We start from the raw sequence: 19,309 nt of genomic DNA, 5'->3' as shown, positions 1-19,309 counted from the left end.
TACTAAAAAATGGTAAGGTAATACGGTTTCCATATGTCTGTGAGGTAATTAAAGATACATACAGATACATAACCTGATGATGATGATTTTCAACATAAGATCAAAATAGAAGATATTCTTGTCAAAAAGCCCTCTAGATGTGAGGAATGCATGAAACCAGCTCCAGTGTGGATCTTTCTCTGCTTTATTCAAGATTGTTTTTGGTAAAAAATAAAAGCAAATTTGGCATACAGATACATTCACTTGTCACAGATAAATGTGTTTGCTTGACTTAAATGTCAGTTCCACACTTTTATCAACACTTTCCTCTAACAGCAGAGATACTGTCTTGGAACTTTTTTTTCTCTTTTAACTAGTCATACTTTTCCTATGCATTAAAAAAAGAAATCAAAAGAGAGAGAACTTAAAAACATAAAACCACCTTAAGGCCCAAAAAATAAAATCTTTCCTAGATTGTGTTAGAAAAAAAAAATTGAACAAAAGCAGCTTAACTAACATGCATGAACAACATTTGTCAATAAGCCTCGAGTACTTTGTAGGAGGAGAAGGGTTTAACAAAGTGATAGTCCAGGTTGCCGCAGTGAGGGCACTGCTGGACGTTGCTGTACTCGGAGAAATACTGCATTCCGACTCGAACGTCTACCACTGGTTTCCCGCAGTGCTTGCAGTTGAGACGGGCCTGAGGACACACAGGACATAGGTCAGCTCACAGGAGGCTCAATGACAGCCGCACAAGTCAAGATTTTATTACCGTGACAACTAGGGAAGTCATGAGAACCTACATTTCGGTACTGAGCTGCTGCTAAATTCAGAAAAGGTGACTGTACTTGTTTTTGTCTTGTACCAAACATGCAGTTGGTACTGGACATACTGGACACTAACCACAAAATGTGAAAAGGCGGCAGCAAGTGCAGCTGCAGCAACAGGTACAATGTTACTAATGGGGGAAAAAATACACCAGGAGTGGAGATATTTTGTGTTTAAATTGGATGATCATGGACAAGTGATACACAACCAAAATGATATATTAATTCATTCAACAATGAAGGTTGTCAACATTTTCATGTCCTGAAATTTTCTGTTAGTGTTGGTGACAGGACTCCACATTGGCTAAGTGGTTAGCACTGTTGCTTTGCAGCTAGAAGATCCCCGGTTTGAGTCCCAGCCTTCCTGGGATCTTTCTGCATGGAGTTTGCATGTTCTCCCTGTGCATGCGTGGGCTTTCTCCGGGTTCTCCTGCTTCCTCCCACAGTCCAACAAAACATGTTGAGGGTAATTGGTGATTCTAAATTATCCATCGGTGTGAATGTGTGTGCTTGTCTGTCACTAAGTGTAGCCCTGCAAACAGACTTACGACCTGTCCAGGGTGTCCCCTGCCTTCACTCTAAGTCAGCTGGGATAGACTCCAGTCCCCTGCGACCCTAATGAGGATTAAGTGGTGTATAGGGGATGGATGTTTGTAACAGCTTTTTGCACTAAAAGACTAAGGTATCAAATTTGGTGTCAGGATTTCAGTTCTATTGGTATTAACCACCAAATTTTAGGTACTGGGACATTCATATTGACAACTACTGTATTTTAGCAGCTGTGAACAACTACTGGCAGCTACTGGTATGTTTGTAAAATAAATTTGGGGGAGGCTGCAGGCCCATCCCAGCTGATTTAAGATGCAGGCAGGGGACACCCTGGACCCTGGACAGGTCAGCTAGGTCGGCTATAAAAATTTAAAAACTGAACTTCATGTAAATTTGGCCACTACGGTGTCCCATGTCATGCAGCATCTGTGATGAGCACTCACTCTCTAAACTGAGAACAGTGATCCTTTTGGAGAGCTTTTTGGAGCAATGAATGTGTTGTTGTGGCCAAAAGAATCTGTATGTTATCCCAGTGCTGTGAGCGGGCCCATAGCATAATGGAGCACCCACATGTCATGAATGTTCTCCACTGGATACCTCAGGATACAATACAACTTTGCCTTGACAGTACACAGTCATGTGACAGTTGATGAAAAAAACAACGAGGATGCTCCTGGTGCTCCTGACCTACTGTACTTTGTCCAGTCTTGGAGACTTCAGCTTTTTCACAGTGAAAATTACTGTTTCTTTCTCAGTGGTAGCTGCAGACTCACCTCTGGTCACCAGCGATGATCCTGACTGTTAGTGTTTGCACATGTTGTGTGTACATAAATGTGTCATGCTTTGTGCATATGCACCAGTTATAATCTCAAACTGCGCTGATCACATCTGGTATTAATAACTTGGAACAACAGTGGAACAAGCTGACAGCACTGACTTCTATCAGTTGTTAAGGTGCTAAATAACAAACACCTGATTACGCTCTCACTGAAAAGAAGGACAAGAACACTGCTGTTTCTGTTAGTGCTCCTGTTTTGTTTTTTTTTTAAAAATACTGTATTCATAGACGCCCGTCACAGATCAGTGTGTCTACCTGACAACACGGTGAAGCAGCCAGTATATCATAGGTATACATGGTGCCCAGCTGGTGCCAGCTGCCATCCCAGCGTGATTTGCACTTGATGCAGACGATCTTGTGGACACCTTCTAGACAGTCCACACAGATGGCATAGAGGTGCATTAACCGGCCTGTTGGAAGAAGAACAAGGGAGAATTAGATCTGCCAAGAAAATCTATAAAACAACAAATTCTTCAAAGGCTCATTGTCATGGTTTTATACAAAAGAAAAAAAGTGACTCTGTGTCCATTGATGCAGATTTTATACCACAGTAAACTAATGGTTATATAAGCTGATGATAAATAGATGGATTAAAATGTCTTGCTTTATCCAGCTGCTAGTCCAAAATCCAAATATATTTGATATTTTTGCATGATAAATATAAGTTTTCAGACTAACCAACTAATGAACTTATCAATGCATGTCTAGACCTGAGCAGTGCAGGTGACTGAGCCAGCTCAACATCCACAAAAGGTTGATCATAACTGACTTCCAGAATGCCACATTTCCCCACTGATGTAGTTTAATTTCCTAAAACAGCAGGAAGATTAAACTTTCTTAGCTTGGACTTAAGAGTAGTAAGCTTAAAAGGCAGAGGTTGGAATATGATCACATCCATCCCTGGGGACAGTAATGTACATTATATTTGTAAAATAAGCAGTCTAAGGAGGTAGGAAACAGATGAAAAACTATTTAACGCACTTCTACCTACTTAGTAAGATTATACACTAATATTCAAAAGTTTGGGGTCAGACATTGTTAGTGTAGTAAATGAATTTAATGATTTTTTAATGGAATATCTACATAGGGGTAAAAATAAAAAATATGTCATTTTAACACCAACATTGTAATGTGCACAATAGCCACCTTGTAAGTGAAGTAAACACATCATACTACTTTTTTTTTTTGGCTAATTAATACAAAAAGAAGTCTCAGACAGTTTTCCATGACTGATCTCTAAGAAAACTTTGTCTGATAGAACATCATTTGCTCCTTCAATCTATTAACGAGACACCGAGTTTGTAAACATACAGGCTCCACATTTGCACAGCAACATGAGTTTGGAACACGAGAGAACAACTGTAAAGAAAGATTTTTTTTGTATGAAAAATACTGTCAGCTGTAGGGATGCACAATTCATGGAACAGTAATCATGATCAATGCTGATATAATAAATAATGCTGACTTAATAAATAATGATTTAGAAGTATGATTATTAATTTCAGATCTGATCACAGTACTGAGTCTGCTCTGTTAAAGGTCCACAATGAAATTGCATTGTCTGTCGATGCCAAGTGCCCTATGATTCTAGTGCTGCTGGGCCTCACAGCAGCCTTTGACATGGTGGACCATACAGTCCTCCTGTCTCATCTGAGCTAAGATGCTCACATCAGTGGCACCACACTTATGCGGTTCACTTCCTACCTTACTGATGGAAGTTTTTCAGTAATGACTGCTGACAGGTACTCTGTCAGCAGTGTCTTGCAATAGCTGCCACTGCCTGAGTCAACACAGCTAATATGCTCAATCATTTAAATCAGAACCACAAAGCTCTTTGTGATGAGTGCTAAGAAAGACCTGAATAATGGAAAAAAATATGTCTGTTAAGCCACATTATGGAGCCACTTTCATTTTGTTGGGGCAAAATCAACATTCAAATTTAATTTCTTACTGGAAACTTATAAAGATGGGAAGTCAGGCTGACAAAATTATTTTCATTTAACCTTATTATATATCTTAATACAACCACTTCTCAACATTTATATTTTGCTGGACAGAAAAAAAAAGGAAAACTGAATAAATAATCCTGTCATACTGATGCATATCATCGACATACATATCAAAGCTTGTTGGCCAGCACATCAAAGAAGCTTCCTGCCGCTGCCGTGCTAATTCACATTCATGTTGGACAGTGCAGAAGCCAGCAGAAACCCTTTTATGTCTATATACACAGTGTGGAATGAGCTTAGCGACGGATCGATTTTTCTTTATGGAAAGCTAACACAGTTTGAACTCTTTAGATAGAGACTGAATGAATAACTCAGCGACATAGCCTTTTAATGATTCATTTATAACTGCTCGTGTAAATTTTTCACGCTTGGTAGTAATCCTGGCATTTCATGTGCTTTTGTTGCACTGTGTAGTAGTTTAGGGATATCTCAATGCAACGCAACTTAAGAAAACACATGCAAATAAACTAAATGAAAACAAATAAATAAGGCCTAATGAAGACATCCATCCATTATCTATACACCGCTTAATCCTCATTAGGGCTGGAGTCTATCCCAGCTGACCTAAGGTGAAGACAGGTGACACCCTGGACAGGTCACCAGTCTATCACAGGATTACATATAGCGACAAACAATCACACTCACAGACAATTCATAATCATCAATTAACCTCAGCATGTTTTTGGACTGTGGGAACAAGCAAACTCCATGCAGAAAGGTCTTGGGAAGGCTGGGACGTGAACCGGGGATCTTCTAGCTGCAAAGCAAAAGTGCTAACCACCAAGCCACTATGCAGCATTTGTGAAAAATGCAAAGTCAGAAAACACACTCAGCTATTCCCACTGTCTGTGGTAAATGCTTAATTACAGGAGTGCAGACAGTCAGTCCGATTTCATGCAGTCCTGCCATATATGCCTCACTTCAACTCAACCAGATTTTGCTCTCCTTTATACCGTCAGTCAGATAATTCGTCAGAGTTTTCTCTTTACTAATTCCTGTTTCCTCGACATGCAGCATACCTCACCCTGACTCACTGCATCATCAGTGAAACTCTCCAGCTTCCCAGTTCTCTGGACTCCACTCTGCCCTGCTCTCCTCTGAAAGTTTCCTTTCCTGTATGTCTAGCTTTCTACGTAAGCCCTGGTCTCCAGCTACCTCCCCCAATTCCGGCTCCAGTTCTTTGCCCACCTACCCAAACTCCTCTTCAGCTGCTCTTCCTCCTACATACCCAGCTCCTCTTACCATTCACCCAGTTTCCTGCCTCTATGTTCTGTGTTTGGACTTTCCAACAGTATACCCTACATATCACACTGCATCCTACTGCAAAACAATAAGCATATTAGACCTGTGTATTCAGAGGCTTTCAATAGTTTGCAAGACACAAAATATCTGACAGAATTCACTTTTTCAAACTCATTGTTTTTGAAGTTATTAAAAACTCACAGTATCAAACAGCTGGTCGAGTTAGTAGCAGCGCTGGAGCTTTGGACTGTATCACATGGTGTCATAAAGCAGATGGACCAGCTCAGAGTGTAAATTTTCATTTCTTAAAGTGTCCAGAAACCAAAATTAAACATCTGCATTCACAACTGGGCAACTTTGTCTGATGAAGACAATGATGTGGTACAACCAAAAACACCAGAACAGATACTAAATGGACTTTACATGCCACTCTCAGATTTCTACCAATTTCCTGTTTCCTCGTAATGTTAATATTATTTGTGTCTCTTTATGAGTTTGTGTGCATATGGTGAGAACAACAAATGCAAATTGTCACAATAGTTTTTTGCATTTTTTCATATTTGTGAACCTTACATGTACAAACATTTTGCGCTGGTGCTCAGATAGCTCAACTGGTTGAGTGGGCGGCCCATAAACAGGGTCCCTGATGCAGCAGAGCAGCCTGGGTTCGATTCCAGCTCACTGTCCTTTGTTGCAGGTCTTCTCCCTACTTTCCTGTCTGCCTCTCTACTAACCTGTCTAACAAAGGCCAAAAATATAACTTTAAACAAAAGTGTGTTATTTAATTTTGTAAGCTCAGCACAGGTGTCATCCCATGAACACCCAGTCTGACCTTGCAGGTGGCAGGGGACGTCGTACTCGATCTCATCGTGGCGTGATGGGCTGAGAAACAGCGTCCCGTCCACCAGAGGAAACTGTTCAAACACAGGCAGCGCCCGGTGGCATAGCGCACAGTTGACCACGTTTCTCTGGCTCGCACTGAGGGCTGACAGGATGAACCTACAGGACGACATGGACAGAATTAATTCACCATCCTAAAGTCACTCACACTGAGTGGTTCAGGCAGATTTATGTGACGTTTTTTTCTCAGGTATGATCCTAGAAGAAATGTCTTTTTTTTTCATAACAAGTCTCATACAAAAACCAAAATCGACAACAATTTGATCATTAAAACACATCAGTGAGCTACTGTTCCACACTTTGACTGTGATGTTTGACTGACATGGGCATTGTAGTTGACTTTAAGGCACTCCCACATAAACCATCCTGCTGCTGCGTCACTAGTGCACCAAATCTGCAGCTGAAAATAGTCCCAAACAAATACATAGTTGACTCCTGTTAGAGGAAAAGTTACTAAAAACAGCATCCAGGTGTTTGAGGAAACTACTAAGGCTTTAAAATCCCTGGAAGACACATTGATCAGCCATAACATTAAAACTACTGACGGTGACATGAATAACACTGATCCTGACAAGAAGTGGGATATATTAGGCAGCAAGTAAACACAGCATCAAGATCTGACTGACTTTGACAAGTACCAAATTGTCAGAAAATCCTAAAACCAGCAGGTCTTGTGGGGTGTTCCTGGTTTGTACACACCAAATGTGGTCCAAGCTAGAACAGCCAGTGAACCGGCAAAAGGGTCATGAGCACCCTAAGCTCACTGATGTGTGTGGTGAGTGAAGGCTGAAAAAATCCCATAGAACAGTTCAGCACAAATGGCTGAACACATTCATGCTGCTATGACAGAAAGGTGTCAGAACATACAGCGCATCACACTGGATAGCGGCAGACTGGTCAGAGTGGCCATGCTGACCAATGTACCCCACTGAAAGCTCCTACAGTGGGTACACAAGCAACAGAACTGGACCATTGAGCAATCGTAGAAAGTGGTCTGGCCTGATGAATCACATTTGCTCTCCCATTTTGTGGACGGCAGCAGGATGCATTATGTGGAGAAGCCAAGCCTGCAGAGAGGTGTACATTACTGCAGTGCACAATTCAGTGCAACAGTATTCCCTGATTGCCTCTTTGAGCAGGAAAATGCTCCCTGCTACACTGCAAACAATGTTTAGGAACAGTTTGAGGAACACAACAAAAAGGTCAAAGTGTTGACTTGGCCTCCAACATCCTCAAATCTCAGTTCAGTCAAGTATTTATGGAATGCGCTGGTAAGTCCGTTTCATTAGTCCACCATAAGTTACAATACTTAAAGGGTCTGCTGCTAACATCTTGGTGCCTGAAACCCCAGGACATCTTCAGAGTCCTGCACGGGCTAGGCTTCAATGGGAAAGAGCTTGTTTGATTGCATTAGGGAAAATGACCAATATGAGGCAGGTGGTATTTGCATCTTCAGGGGGAATAACACACATACAAACACAAGGAACGTCAGTGTTGGTTCTGTCATATTGTTTAGATTTGTTGTTGTGGGTCGACCCCAAACTGTGGCCCCTCAGGATTTTCCAATTGCAGAAAGAAAATTAGTTGTTGAGCACAAACTTTGGTTAAAGTAATTCACAAATCCTCTGTTTGCCAACTTTTTAGGGCTGATACAAATAGTAACTGATATTTACATTCTTTTCGTCCACAGCAAGCCTTCATGTGTTATAAATGTTTTACATAAGAGATTAAAATTAATAAACTGTAACAATGAGGCCTTGGATGATTTGGGTTTTAGTCTTCCAGTAAATAGTTTTAGTGTCTCGTGATGATGATGGTTTAGAATAGCATAGAATAGATAACTTGTCTGTTCCAAGTAAAAACACAAATTCACCTTTTGTCATGGCTGTAAGACAAACTTTAAAAACCACACTAAAACATTGCAAGCACCCTCACACATAAAAACACAGTACAATAAATAAAAACAAGCAAAGCACATAAAATAACTAAAAACACTAAAAACTAAAAAGCGTGTTTCTGGCTCAAACTGTGAGAAAGTTCATTACATTGAGAGGTAATATTTTCTGTATTATATATATTATATTTGTTACAAAGTGAACTGCGTTCACAGCAATTGTAATCAATTTTTGAAAACATTTTAAAATGTGGAGAAAATTACTGTGATGATAAAAGCTGAGAAAAGAAGAATTTTGACAATATCATTTGATAATAATGGCTTGCTGATATAAACTAATAAAATTCAAAATTAACAGCTACTAGAGGCTGTTCATTATCTTAATGTTACTGTTTATAGAGATTGGAATGAACACAATAAAGCTCTTTTATCAGTCACTGAGTTTAATTCAATGGTGATTAAAAGAGATTTTAAAAATTTAATAGGAAATTAAGTTATTACTCTGCCAAGGAACGCAGCAGAGTTACATGATTATCGGCATTGGTCTGTCTGCCTGTCTGTCTGTCTGTCTGCCTGCCTGTCTGTCTGTCTGTCTGTCTGTCTGTCTGTCTGTCTGTCTGTCTGTCTGTCTGTCTGTCTGTCTGTCTGTCTGTCTGCCTGTCTGCCTGTCTGCCTGTCTGTCTGTCTGTGAGCAACATTACTCAAAAACGGACAAACGGATTTGGATGAAATTTTCACAGAAGGTCAGAAATGACACAAGGACCAAGTGATTAGATTTTGGCAGTGATGCGGCTTATAGTCTGGATCCACAGACTTGTTAAAAATTTCTGTATCATTGTGAGATAGCGGCACGGCATCACTGTAACTATGGCTACAAGTGAACACTACATCAGCTGCATGCTGAATGATCACATGGTTGCGATCCTACTACAAATCCACCGCTGCGTAGCACACATCTTTTAAAGATTTCATCCGTCAGAAATCATACAATGACTGAGCAGCCTTGGCGGAGTACTTCCCTCTCTGAGTGCTTTTCTTGTTTAACTAAAGCTGAACACAGATTAAAATTTAGAGGAATTTTCACACACAAAGCGACAGAACTCTAGTGGAGCTTTTTCTAGTTTTCTCTGAATATAAACAGGATTGTTTTCCTAAAATACGGCCACAGCGGATCATCTGCTTCCATCTAACCCTATCCTCTGCATCCTCGTCTCTCACACCAACTAACTTCATGTCCTCTTTCACTACATCCATAAACCTCCTCTTTGGTCTTCCTCCAGGCCTCCTGCCTGGCAGTTCAAAACTCAGCATCCTTCTACCAACATACTCACTGTCCCTCCTCTGTACATGTCCAAACCATCTCAGTCTGCCCTTTCTGGCAGCATCTCCAAAACATCTAACATGCGCTGTCCCTCTGATGTACTCATTCCTGATGCTATCCATCCTGGTCACTCCCAAAGAGAACCTCAATATTTTAATCTCTGCTACCTCCAGCTCTGCCTCCTGTCTTTTCCTCAGTGCCACTGTCTCTAAACCATACAATATCTCTGGTCTCACCACTGTTTTGTAAACCTTTCCTTTCATTCTTGCTGAGTCTTTTATCACACATCACAACTGACACTTTTAAATGATATTTGTCTCTAATCATGTTAATAAACACCTGTTATGTGATTAAAATTCAATCGTAACCTGACAACCAGTTGCGAGTAGTCGGTCTGCTCACAACTGCAATCCCAGTGTCAGCTTGTGCAGTCTTATTCTCTATGCTTATAATAAAAACATCACCAGTCGCATTTTATCATGCTATATGAAATAATGTACAGTTTGTAGTTTATCTATTTTTAAACTATGTTAGTTAGGCTCTGTATGTTTGAGTTGAACATACAGAGCGTAATATTTCAAAATTCAAATTCACCACTCACTTTTTTCATTTTGATGTTTATCGTATCACAATATTCTCAAAAACTGAAAATGTCTGATGACCAAACTGTGCTGCCTTGACAAGAACAACAATGTCTGAGCACCTCAGGACCAACACTCACCCTGACAGATCATTTCAATATAGCACCATTTTTTCAACCATGCATCAGAGACTAGAAGCCCTACCTGCGTAGCTCCTCCCCCTGGCCTGCCTGGGCATCATCTTCCATGCGGACATGGTAGGTGTTGAGTTTATGTCGAGGGATGTGGGTGAGGAGCTCCGAGAGGTCCAGCCTCCTCAGGAACTGCACTGGATGAGGGTGCGTGCCGTCACCCACACTGCCGGAGGTGAGTCGGTGATGAAGCGGAAGGGCGAAGGACAGCTGCAGGGGAAGGACAGAACCTGGGTCGAGGTGAGGACCACCAGCTGCACCGCCAGAGGCTCCCAAAGAGCAGCCGCCGCCCCGACTGAGGGCTCCTCCCACCAGCAGGTGTTTCCTCTGCGGGTCCATGTGGACGGCTGATTTGAGGAACTCTCCCAGTTGACGAGAACCCCGCAGACCTGCTCCTCCACCTCCTGAGCCGAGGGCAGCAGTGGGGCAGAACGTGAAGCCGGTAGGAGGGGACTGTCCTGGGGAGTCACATGGAGATTTCTGAGGAGGCCCCAGAGGAAAGGGCCCCCCTGTGGTGTGTCCTGCTGCCGCTGCTCCTCTTTCCATAGAGTTCTGACGATCCACTGATTGTCTACGAGGTAACTCCTGACTAGAGGCCCTGTGAGCTAGTTTTCCTCCTCCTGCTCCTCCTGGTGGCTTGCTTTTCTTGGGCTCCTCAAAAAGCCCATCCCCAGACCCTGCAGCACCTCCACTGGACCCAGTCCTGCCCGTGCTCCTCTCTGACGGCTTCTTCTTGCGCTCGTCCTGCATGCGTTTCACTTGATACCAGTCGGTATCTTTCTTCAGGTGACCCTGACCGCAGCGGCAAGAGCAGAACCTGAAGGCCAGGTCGTAGCCCTTCTTGGTCCACATGTTCTGCCGGCACTGCTTTTCATTCCAGGACCGTGCACGGCCTATGCAGTTAAACTGAACCAGGATGGAGCTCTCCCACTCGTAGAAACACTGAAGATGCATCCAGTTGCCGTAAGGACAAAGCTCGTTGTTGCAGAGCACCCGCTGGTAGTCGTCCTTCTCCAGGTCGATGGCACGGCCCAAGCTGCATCCCAGAGGGGTCGCACACTGGACCTCTGAGTAGCCAGAGAAGAGAAGGGAGATGATTCTGTTGTGTTCTCATCAGTTTTACAAAAAAAACACCTAGTTTATTCAAAATTCAATTCACCAGTGTAATATTTCATCAATTCTATAGCTGCAGCTTCTCTATTAAACATTTGGTCTGTAAATTTACTCTAAAACATTCCTATTGACACAGGGCAACAGTGTAAAACACAACATACAATATTTATCCATTTTTCTGCTTATTACATAACAGTTTGGTTTATTACATTGCCAAAAATTGCTAAAACTATATTCCACATTTCCCTAGAGTCCAACAGAAGTCCTCAAATGTAGTTTATCTGACACAAAAAGTGCTTGTGTTTCTGCACATAACCAAACATATGACATCAAAAGCCCATCAGAAAGACATGGATTTTACTGTGTTCTCACCACAGCTTCTTTATTCCCCCTTCACACATACATTTTAGTGCTGCAAATAATCAATCAATAAATCCTCTATTTATTTAAAATGTTACAAAGTGGGCCCATTACCAGCCCCCAGAGGTCAAAGCAAAGGCTCTAGACCAACCCAAACTTGACAGGTACTTGGCCAAGTTCATTCAATGTAACTCCACTGTCCAAGTTTCAGTGAATGCAACTATGCTATCCCAGAGAAAGTGAAAGCAACATGAGATGAAGCAATAGCTATGCCGTAGTATTGCATCATCTCATGTTGCTTTCATTTGCAATTTGGCAGGTTCTTGGCGAAGTTCATTCACTGAAATTCTGATGCCCAAGTTTCATAAAGTGCAACTATAGTGTCCCAGTGCAAGTGAAAACATGAGGTGATGCAATAGCTATGCCTGGGAATGGCATGGATGGGCTGCACAGCTGACGGGCGTCATGCAGCATAAAAAGTAAAGTTTATGCCTTTCACTGAAGAAGACGCACAAAGACCTCTCCAAAATGACAAGACTCACTTCCTGGGTTTTGCACTGAAGCTTCCGGCTGTTCGTAGGAGTCCTGCATCATGTGCACATCAAAAAAACAGCAGTCATTTCCTTAATTACTTAGAATCATATAAAATCTGTAATTACGGAGATAGAGTCAGTCTGGATCCTACAGTAAATGATACTGTGCACTGTTTTTCAAGTCAGACAAGTGACTCGCAGTTTGTAAGCTGTAGTTAAATCAGATCCATTTACTAAAGTCTTAATCATTTCTTGTTATATCAAGGGTATTTGTTATGGGGATTTTTCCATTTAACAGCAGAATATTTGCAGCAGTGACATTATACTGTATATGAATACGTTACAGATCATGACCTCTCTAATCAATAAAGTAACTATGAAAATATGTAATTTTACTGTACCATACATTGGATGCAGTTATATAAATTATTATCATAGATGGAAAAAATTACATTTTTGAAATCATATATAAGCTATGCACAAACTTTACCCCACAAATACATCTCTTCCCATGGACTATTTTAAATTCTAGTGACTAAAATGTTGACTGTATTAGCCTATGTACTTTAGATAATAAGTAACATTGACTCTACAATAAGAAACAAAGGATGTGACTCGGCAAGCCTCATTTTAACATAGGCTGCTTTTTAAGTAGCCTTTAAACTACAACACCATAACAGAATTCCTGAAATTCAGCCATGACTTCTGGGTCATTCCAGAATTGGAGTCCATTTTGCATCCCGCCCATCAAATTTCAAATAATCCATGTGCAAAACACTAAAACATGCAGTTGTGTAAATTTACTTGTCCTGAGACTAAATCTAAAAAAAACTTGGAGAAAAGAACGTTAGAAAATATTTTTAAAATACCAAATATGTCTGGAGTTCCCCCTAAAATACCATTTTTCTCTTGTCCCACCCTGATTATGTACAAATTGAATCTCAAATAAAACAGTTAAAATGAAATTTAAATCTCCTTTTTTTGCTATTTTTTTTTTTATTGGTGTCTTGTAATTGTGGGAGCATTTCTTAATCAACATAATATTTTAAATACTAATTATTATGCATGGAGCGTGTGTCCCACAACATGTTACCATAGCCTTTTTCGCTGGTAGAAGAAGAAGAAAACAGTGAATCACATGATAGGCTGGAATTAACAACATCAAACAGTTTTCCAAAAGAATGGGTAGAGCAAAGGTCTCTCTTCTATTTTTCATATTTTCATAACATTGTCAGCCTTGATTGAATGTCTCACTCTACCTCATGCAACACTGTTATGCATATTATCAGGATGAGACAAATTCTTTTTTTCTTTACTGTTGTCCATCAGTAAGTTTGTCCTCTTGGTCAGCAGTAACAGCTAGATAAATATCTAGCTTCTACTCCTGAGAAAAAGCTAACATTAGCATGGATTAGCAACCCTGTTACTGTGATTAGAGTAGGGTTAGCAAACAACAAATAGAACATGGGAAAAAATGGTACCACTGATGTGTAAGCTGAGCCAATCAAGCCTTTGATAGTTTGTTATCTATTATTGATGAATATGGAGCAGAAAATTGCAAAAGAGAAGGTTGATTTTTCAAAAGTTTTAAAGCCCAAATGTCCTCCAATTCTGGAATGACCCTTCTGTATGTGGTGTGGCCCATGAAAACTGTCTGGGGGCACCACTGATATAATAGAGCCCCATATTTGAGAAGCTCAAAAGGAAGATTTAAAATTATTGAACATATAATTAATTATCAGTTATCAAACATCCTGGGGGGGACTTACACCCATACAGCTACAGAGAATTAAATTAATCAGCAGTGCTATAAATGACATATTTGATGGTTTCAGCTTCTTGACGTGCTGCTGGTTGTCACCGACTTACATTTATATAAACTGAATATCTTGATGTTTTTTGCATTTTGACAATTCCATTCTGCAAATTAACCATGATGCACAGCTGTAAAATGCCTATCAATGTTCCTGCTGAGCGACAAATGGCAATAATGGATTTATATCCCAGCACTAAAGCATTATGGGTGACATTATATCTCTAAACAGTGCTGTAATAAAATTGGCAACTCTGCCTTTAAAGCACTCTCTCCATCATAGGCTTCATTATCACGTACGCAACATGAGGTGAAAATGTTAAAAAAACTGATTTCAGTCCTGTCGCAGCCTCATCGGCATCTATTTATGAATTTCAACTAGGCCATCCAAGCCTGTGAGCAGCTCTATTCAAGCTTTGCCAATTGTCAAGTCTGGATGTGAATCAAGCAACTGTGGGCACACAGTCTCTACGAGGAGTAGCTCATGATAATACACTGTGGGTGTGTGTGGGGGAGAGGGGGGAGGGAGGGGAGTTTCCTCCTTCCTTTTCCGGTATACTGTCACTGCTTGCTTCTCTCTATCTTTCTGGCTCTCCACACGGCAGGGAAAAATACAATTATCTGTGCTTTTTGTAACCCTGTGCAACATCTTATTGGTAGCAAAGTGCTGCACTGAGTTCAACCTTCAGCATGAATGAATGGCTACTTATTAATTACTGGTTGTTTTCTTGATTAGCTGTTGGGTCATATACTGTTAAAAAATAGCAAAAAAAAAAAGAGGTCACCTTTGAGAAGCCATCTGATGTTTACCATTTTTGCTTAAAAAATGACTCAATCATTTCATTGACTCACTTCAGCAGTACTCTGTAGGGGTGTTGCCTGCAGTTTGTTACTACAAATGCACTTCACAGTTGATGTGATGAACACTAGGTGCACACTCTGATCAGATGAGCTCAAGATAAATTTGTTTGGCTCAGATGAAGTCCAGCATGTTGATGTGAACCTGGTCAGAAAAGCCACCGTGAATGCATCGTCCTGTCAATGAAGCAATGAAGTGTGATAATATGGGGCTGTACGAGTGTAAAAGGTGTTGGGGAAATGGTATTTATAGATGAATGTCTGGGGATCTACTAAAATACTGACTGACAAGATGACTCCCAGTCTGTAGAAGCTGAGCAGAAGAGGAATATTCCTGTACGATAGTGATCTGAAGCACATTGTCTCAATCAAACAAGAGATATTCTGAAGAAGAACAGTCAAAAACAGTCAAAACTATGACCTGGCCAAGTATGTCACCTGACTGAAGTCCAACAGAACACCTTTGGGGACTTCTGTTGCATTGAGTTGCTACTGCAGGGCCTGTATTTTTGTAAATCTGAGCTGTTACTTTTCAAAGTGCAAATACCTACTGTTCATCTTAGAAGTCATTACACTACCGTTCAAAAATTTGGGGTCACTTACAAATGTCCTTATTTTTCAAAGAAAAGCAATATTTGAAATGCATGCAAGTATGTTAGCACATGAATAAAAGCGTGAGTTTTCATGGAAAACATGAAATTGTCCAGGTGACCCCTAACTTTTGAACGGCAGTGTAGTTATTGTAAGATGAAAGAATTTAGAATCATTGGACCTTTAAGTGATATTGTAAAGGGGTGTATGTATGCATTAAATTTGGATCAGTGTAATTACCAAGTCCCTACTTACAGCATGCTCAATTATTTTATTAGGTTCAACAGTAAACACAGAGAAGTGCACTGATTTATGTTTTTTTTTTTACATTCAACAATGACCACAGCTAAAGCAGGTCTTCATTTATAAGTCTTATAACAAAGTAAAAAGCGACTCTGTTCACTATATGTAACATTGCACTGGTGATCTATCAAGAGGGAGAATAGATTGTTCTGTGACATGGTTTTCCAAACTCAAAGTCTCTGTTAAACTACATTTGTGCTGTTTCTCGGAGCGCATGCAGCCCAGCAGGACGACTCTTTCTCGCTGCTGTACGTGTGCATGAGATGAAGTTGAACTTGAGTGCGCTCACAAGCGGTGAGTTGTCAGTATTACCGTTGAGGAGGAAGGCCACAGCCGACAACTGTGGACAAGGTGCGCGTCAGGAAAAGACAGCTGAGGCCTGCAGGAGAGCCTGCTCAGCGATCAGACAGAGAGACGTTCAGAGAAGGGCCCCATTGTGTCAGGAACACTTCAGGTCGCTACTTTTGACAGCAAGACATATTATTGTAAAAGGAACAATCGTTTGTCTCCAGAGGAGCTCGGGCGACAGACTCCATTCATAAATTCCACAAATTAAGAATTGCTCCCTCGCCATCTTCTACTGAAACAAGCAATAACGTGACTGAATCCGATTTATGAAACACCAACACCCGCTATCAAGTTCGGCTTACATCCAACACACCGAGCAACACCTACTTCCATGATATTTCCACTGCTTCGTCTGCTGTTTCACTATTTTCTTGCACCAAAACAATCCCCAGGGGGCTTTAAAAATCAGTGTCGCAAACCAAGATTTCCGTGCAGCTGAGAAATACCTCGTTGCTGGATCGTGCACATGCAAGAGACACATCATTTACACAAGGCCTTCAGTCGTGGTCGATCAGCGGAGCCTATATGTGTCAGTAATCGAGGAACCATTAAATGCCAGCATTTCTAATCGGAGTTTGGCATGGCGCTGGCTCCATATAGGAGAGAAGTGGAGGGGGTCCAAACATTTGCAGTGCATGTATGTGACAGTCGTGCAGACGGAGTGTGAGGAAGGCAGCATCACCAAACTTCCCTACATCTGTGAGGGTTTCCTCTCTTACCACTTGAGCGCTCGGTTCTGGGTGCAGCCGCCGCGGTCGCGCCTCCTGTTGCGGCCGCACAGGCTCCATTTTCCTGCTCATCTCCGCTACTGTTAGTGCGTTTGCTTTTCTTTCCCTTGTTGCTCTTCTGGTTGGGCATTTTACAGGATTCGGATGTCAGTGTTATTTTCGACCTCTATCAACGGCTCCTGTCAGCGCTGTCTGACATTTCCGTGGACTCCATGTTGGCAGAGGGCTCAGTGCTGCAGCAGAGACTCTTTGTGTTTCTGCCTGAGGTTCCTCGTGGACGACGGGCTGCTTTTATGCAGCAGCTAGAAGAAATAAGCTGCTATAACCTTTAAGATGAAGGCGTGTCCGATGCTTGTTTTGATTCCTGCTGCTGTTTTCTTCCACCCCCTGACGTCACGGGCCCCGCCCCCCCAGCATTGGCAGTCAACCATTGAAGCTGCCTTCCAGGCCCGTGGGAATGCTCGGAATTTGCTGCTTCAAGGTACAAGACCTTTATTGTCATACAAACAGCAGAAACACAATGGTTACACTGAGTAATGAGATTCTTATTTTGCGAATTCCCTTCACACAATTGAAAGACAAATTAAATTAAATTAAATTAAATTAAATAGAATAATATTATTAATGGTTGTGTAATATTCATATTATGTGCAATAATCATGCATAAAGCCGGTATATAGCCACACAACTGATTCCACATTGTATATATGCTTACATTCTGGTCTCTGCTCTTTGCTAATACAGAGAGCACTAAACTGCCTTTCATTGTTTTTGTAACAGTGACAACAAAGACCTATTATATTCTATAACATAAAACAGAAGGAAAATAAAATAAAAATAGTATAAAATAAATTCTTTATGCAAATGTTAGCATCTTGTGCAATACTGTCATATGTAAACAATGCAATACTGTCATATGTAAACAATGCAATACTGTCGTATGTAAACAATACAGTACTGTCATGTGTGAACAGGCAAGAGGTAAGTGCAAAATATTGCTATTTATAGATATTGCATTTGAGTCAGTGATTCACATGTATGTTTCAGTGGGGTTGGGACAACTAATGAAAATCACTGTCAAAGTGATATAAGTCGGGTAGTATTATACACAATAACCTGAAGCGCCAACATGTCAAATATTTGCTTGTTTTTGATAAACTGAGCAAACCTGAGGTGGTTAGTTAACCATTATCGTTCCTAGTGTAACACTGACAGATTCACAATCAGAAACGGTTTTATTGCCAAGCAAATTTTAACATAGGAGGAATTTTACATGGGGCATAACGCTAACAAGCAGGTAATTTTTAAAGAGAGATACAAAGATTTAAAAAGAAAGCAAGGGTTGCAAGTCAAGAGACAGTGTTATAACTCAAACAAAACAAAAAACGGGGCAAAGTTACTGGGTGTCTTAGCTCTTGTTGGTGAGAACAGCTGACAGTAAATTAATAAATTAACATCTTAGCCAAATTCTGGCATCAACAATATGGAAACATTGTTTATTTTTCAGCAAAACACGTACAGTATTTGCCTCTTAGTGACTTGGTTCTGACTCTCCAGTGACTGATTCCCTGTTCTTCAGCTACAGGCTCATTCTGGAAAGTAATGGTTTCTCATACCTGTGCTGCAGCCAGTCAGCTTCTTTACTGGAAACTCAAACTTAACCCCTTTTTCTCTGCAATATAGTCTTTGCTGGAAACTGAAACTAAGCGTGTCTTTGAGATTTTCAGATTCTTGGAAATAAAATTAATCATTGTACTTGTCAGGGGGCACTGAGAGATCAACCACAGTGGAAATGGTTTTTATCAGACTGTCTGTAAGATGAACACTGATGCCATACAAATACATAACTTTAATACTTACTAATGATTTGTACTTATTAAATGTTCCAAAGGTTCATTCTGAATTTGGGAAGCATTGTTTTAAGTACTCTGCATCTGCTGCCTGGAACTCACTGCAGAACACATTGAATCTGAAGGAACTTATCACCATTGAAACTTTTAAAAACCAGCTGAAAGATTTTGCAGCAGTTACTTTCACACTTGTTGCTTTAATGTAAATTCTTAGTCCTGCGCTTTAATCTAGAATGCATTTTATTTCTTTTTTGTTGAGTGAGCTGGTATTGTCTGTTCTTATTTGTTGCAATTTTAATGTTTCTCAGGCTGCTGTCTTGACCAGGCTTCCCTTGAAAAAGAGGTCACTGTATCTCAACGGGACCGACCTGGTTAAATAAAGGCTAAAAAAAATGAAAATAAAAACTTATCAGACACAGGCTATATTTGTTAAAGATTTACGCATATGTGCAATGGATGTGCAGTTGTTGTTGTTGTTTGA

General features: G+C 40.8%; 1 protein-coding gene across 2 annotated transcripts; it reads right to left on the bottom strand.

Annotated features, from left to right (window-relative positions):
- Positions 1 to 166: 166 nt before the first annotated feature.
- On the bottom strand, positions 167 to 17,365 carry heca (hdc homolog, cell cycle regulator). Of its 2 annotated transcripts, none has more exons than XM_023299710.3 (5): positions 16,970 to 17,365; positions 10,345 to 11,398; positions 6,277 to 6,443; positions 2,449 to 2,603; positions 167 to 679 (listed from the first exon to the last, which is right to left on the bottom strand). In XM_023299710.3, exons 1-5 carry the CDS (start codon positions 17,106 to 17,108, stop codon positions 515 to 517), a joined length of 1,680 nt encoding a protein of 559 aa, XP_023155478.2. In that variant the 5' UTR covers positions 17,109 to 17,365; the 3' UTR covers positions 167 to 514. The 2 variants fall into 2 exon arrangements, 1 of the variants encoding a protein (XP_023155478.2); XR_008603535.1 differs by lacking the exon at positions 167 to 679 and adding an exon at positions 6,018 to 6,182 and having other exon boundaries at positions 2,495 to 2,603.
- Between the last annotated feature and the right edge of the window lie 1,944 nt (positions 17,366 to 19,309).

This window comes from Amphiprion ocellaris, chromosome 12, assembly GCF_022539595.1.
Source record: "Amphiprion ocellaris isolate individual 3 ecotype Okinawa chromosome 12, ASM2253959v1, whole genome shotgun sequence".
Taxonomy (NCBI): domain Eukaryota; kingdom Metazoa; phylum Chordata; class Actinopteri; family Pomacentridae; genus Amphiprion; species Amphiprion ocellaris.
The sequence above is the reverse complement of the archived record's forward strand: the minus strand, read 5'-3'. Positions and strand labels throughout refer to the sequence as shown.

Excerpts from the sequence above, each read along its gene's own strand:
- heca (XM_023299710.3), bottom strand. The coding sequence starts at position 17,108 with ATGCCCAACCAGAAGAGCAACAAGGGAAAGAAAAGCAAACGCACTAAC. Across the intron at positions 11,399-16,969 it reads CAGAACCGAGCGCTCAAGTG|AGGTCCAGTGTGCGACCCCT; the intron begins GTAAGAGAGGAA and ends CTGGCTACTCAG. Across the intron at positions 680-2,448 it reads CTGCTTCACCGTGTTGTCAG|GCCCGTCTCAACTGCAAGCA; the intron begins GTAGACACACTG and ends GTGTGTCCTCAG.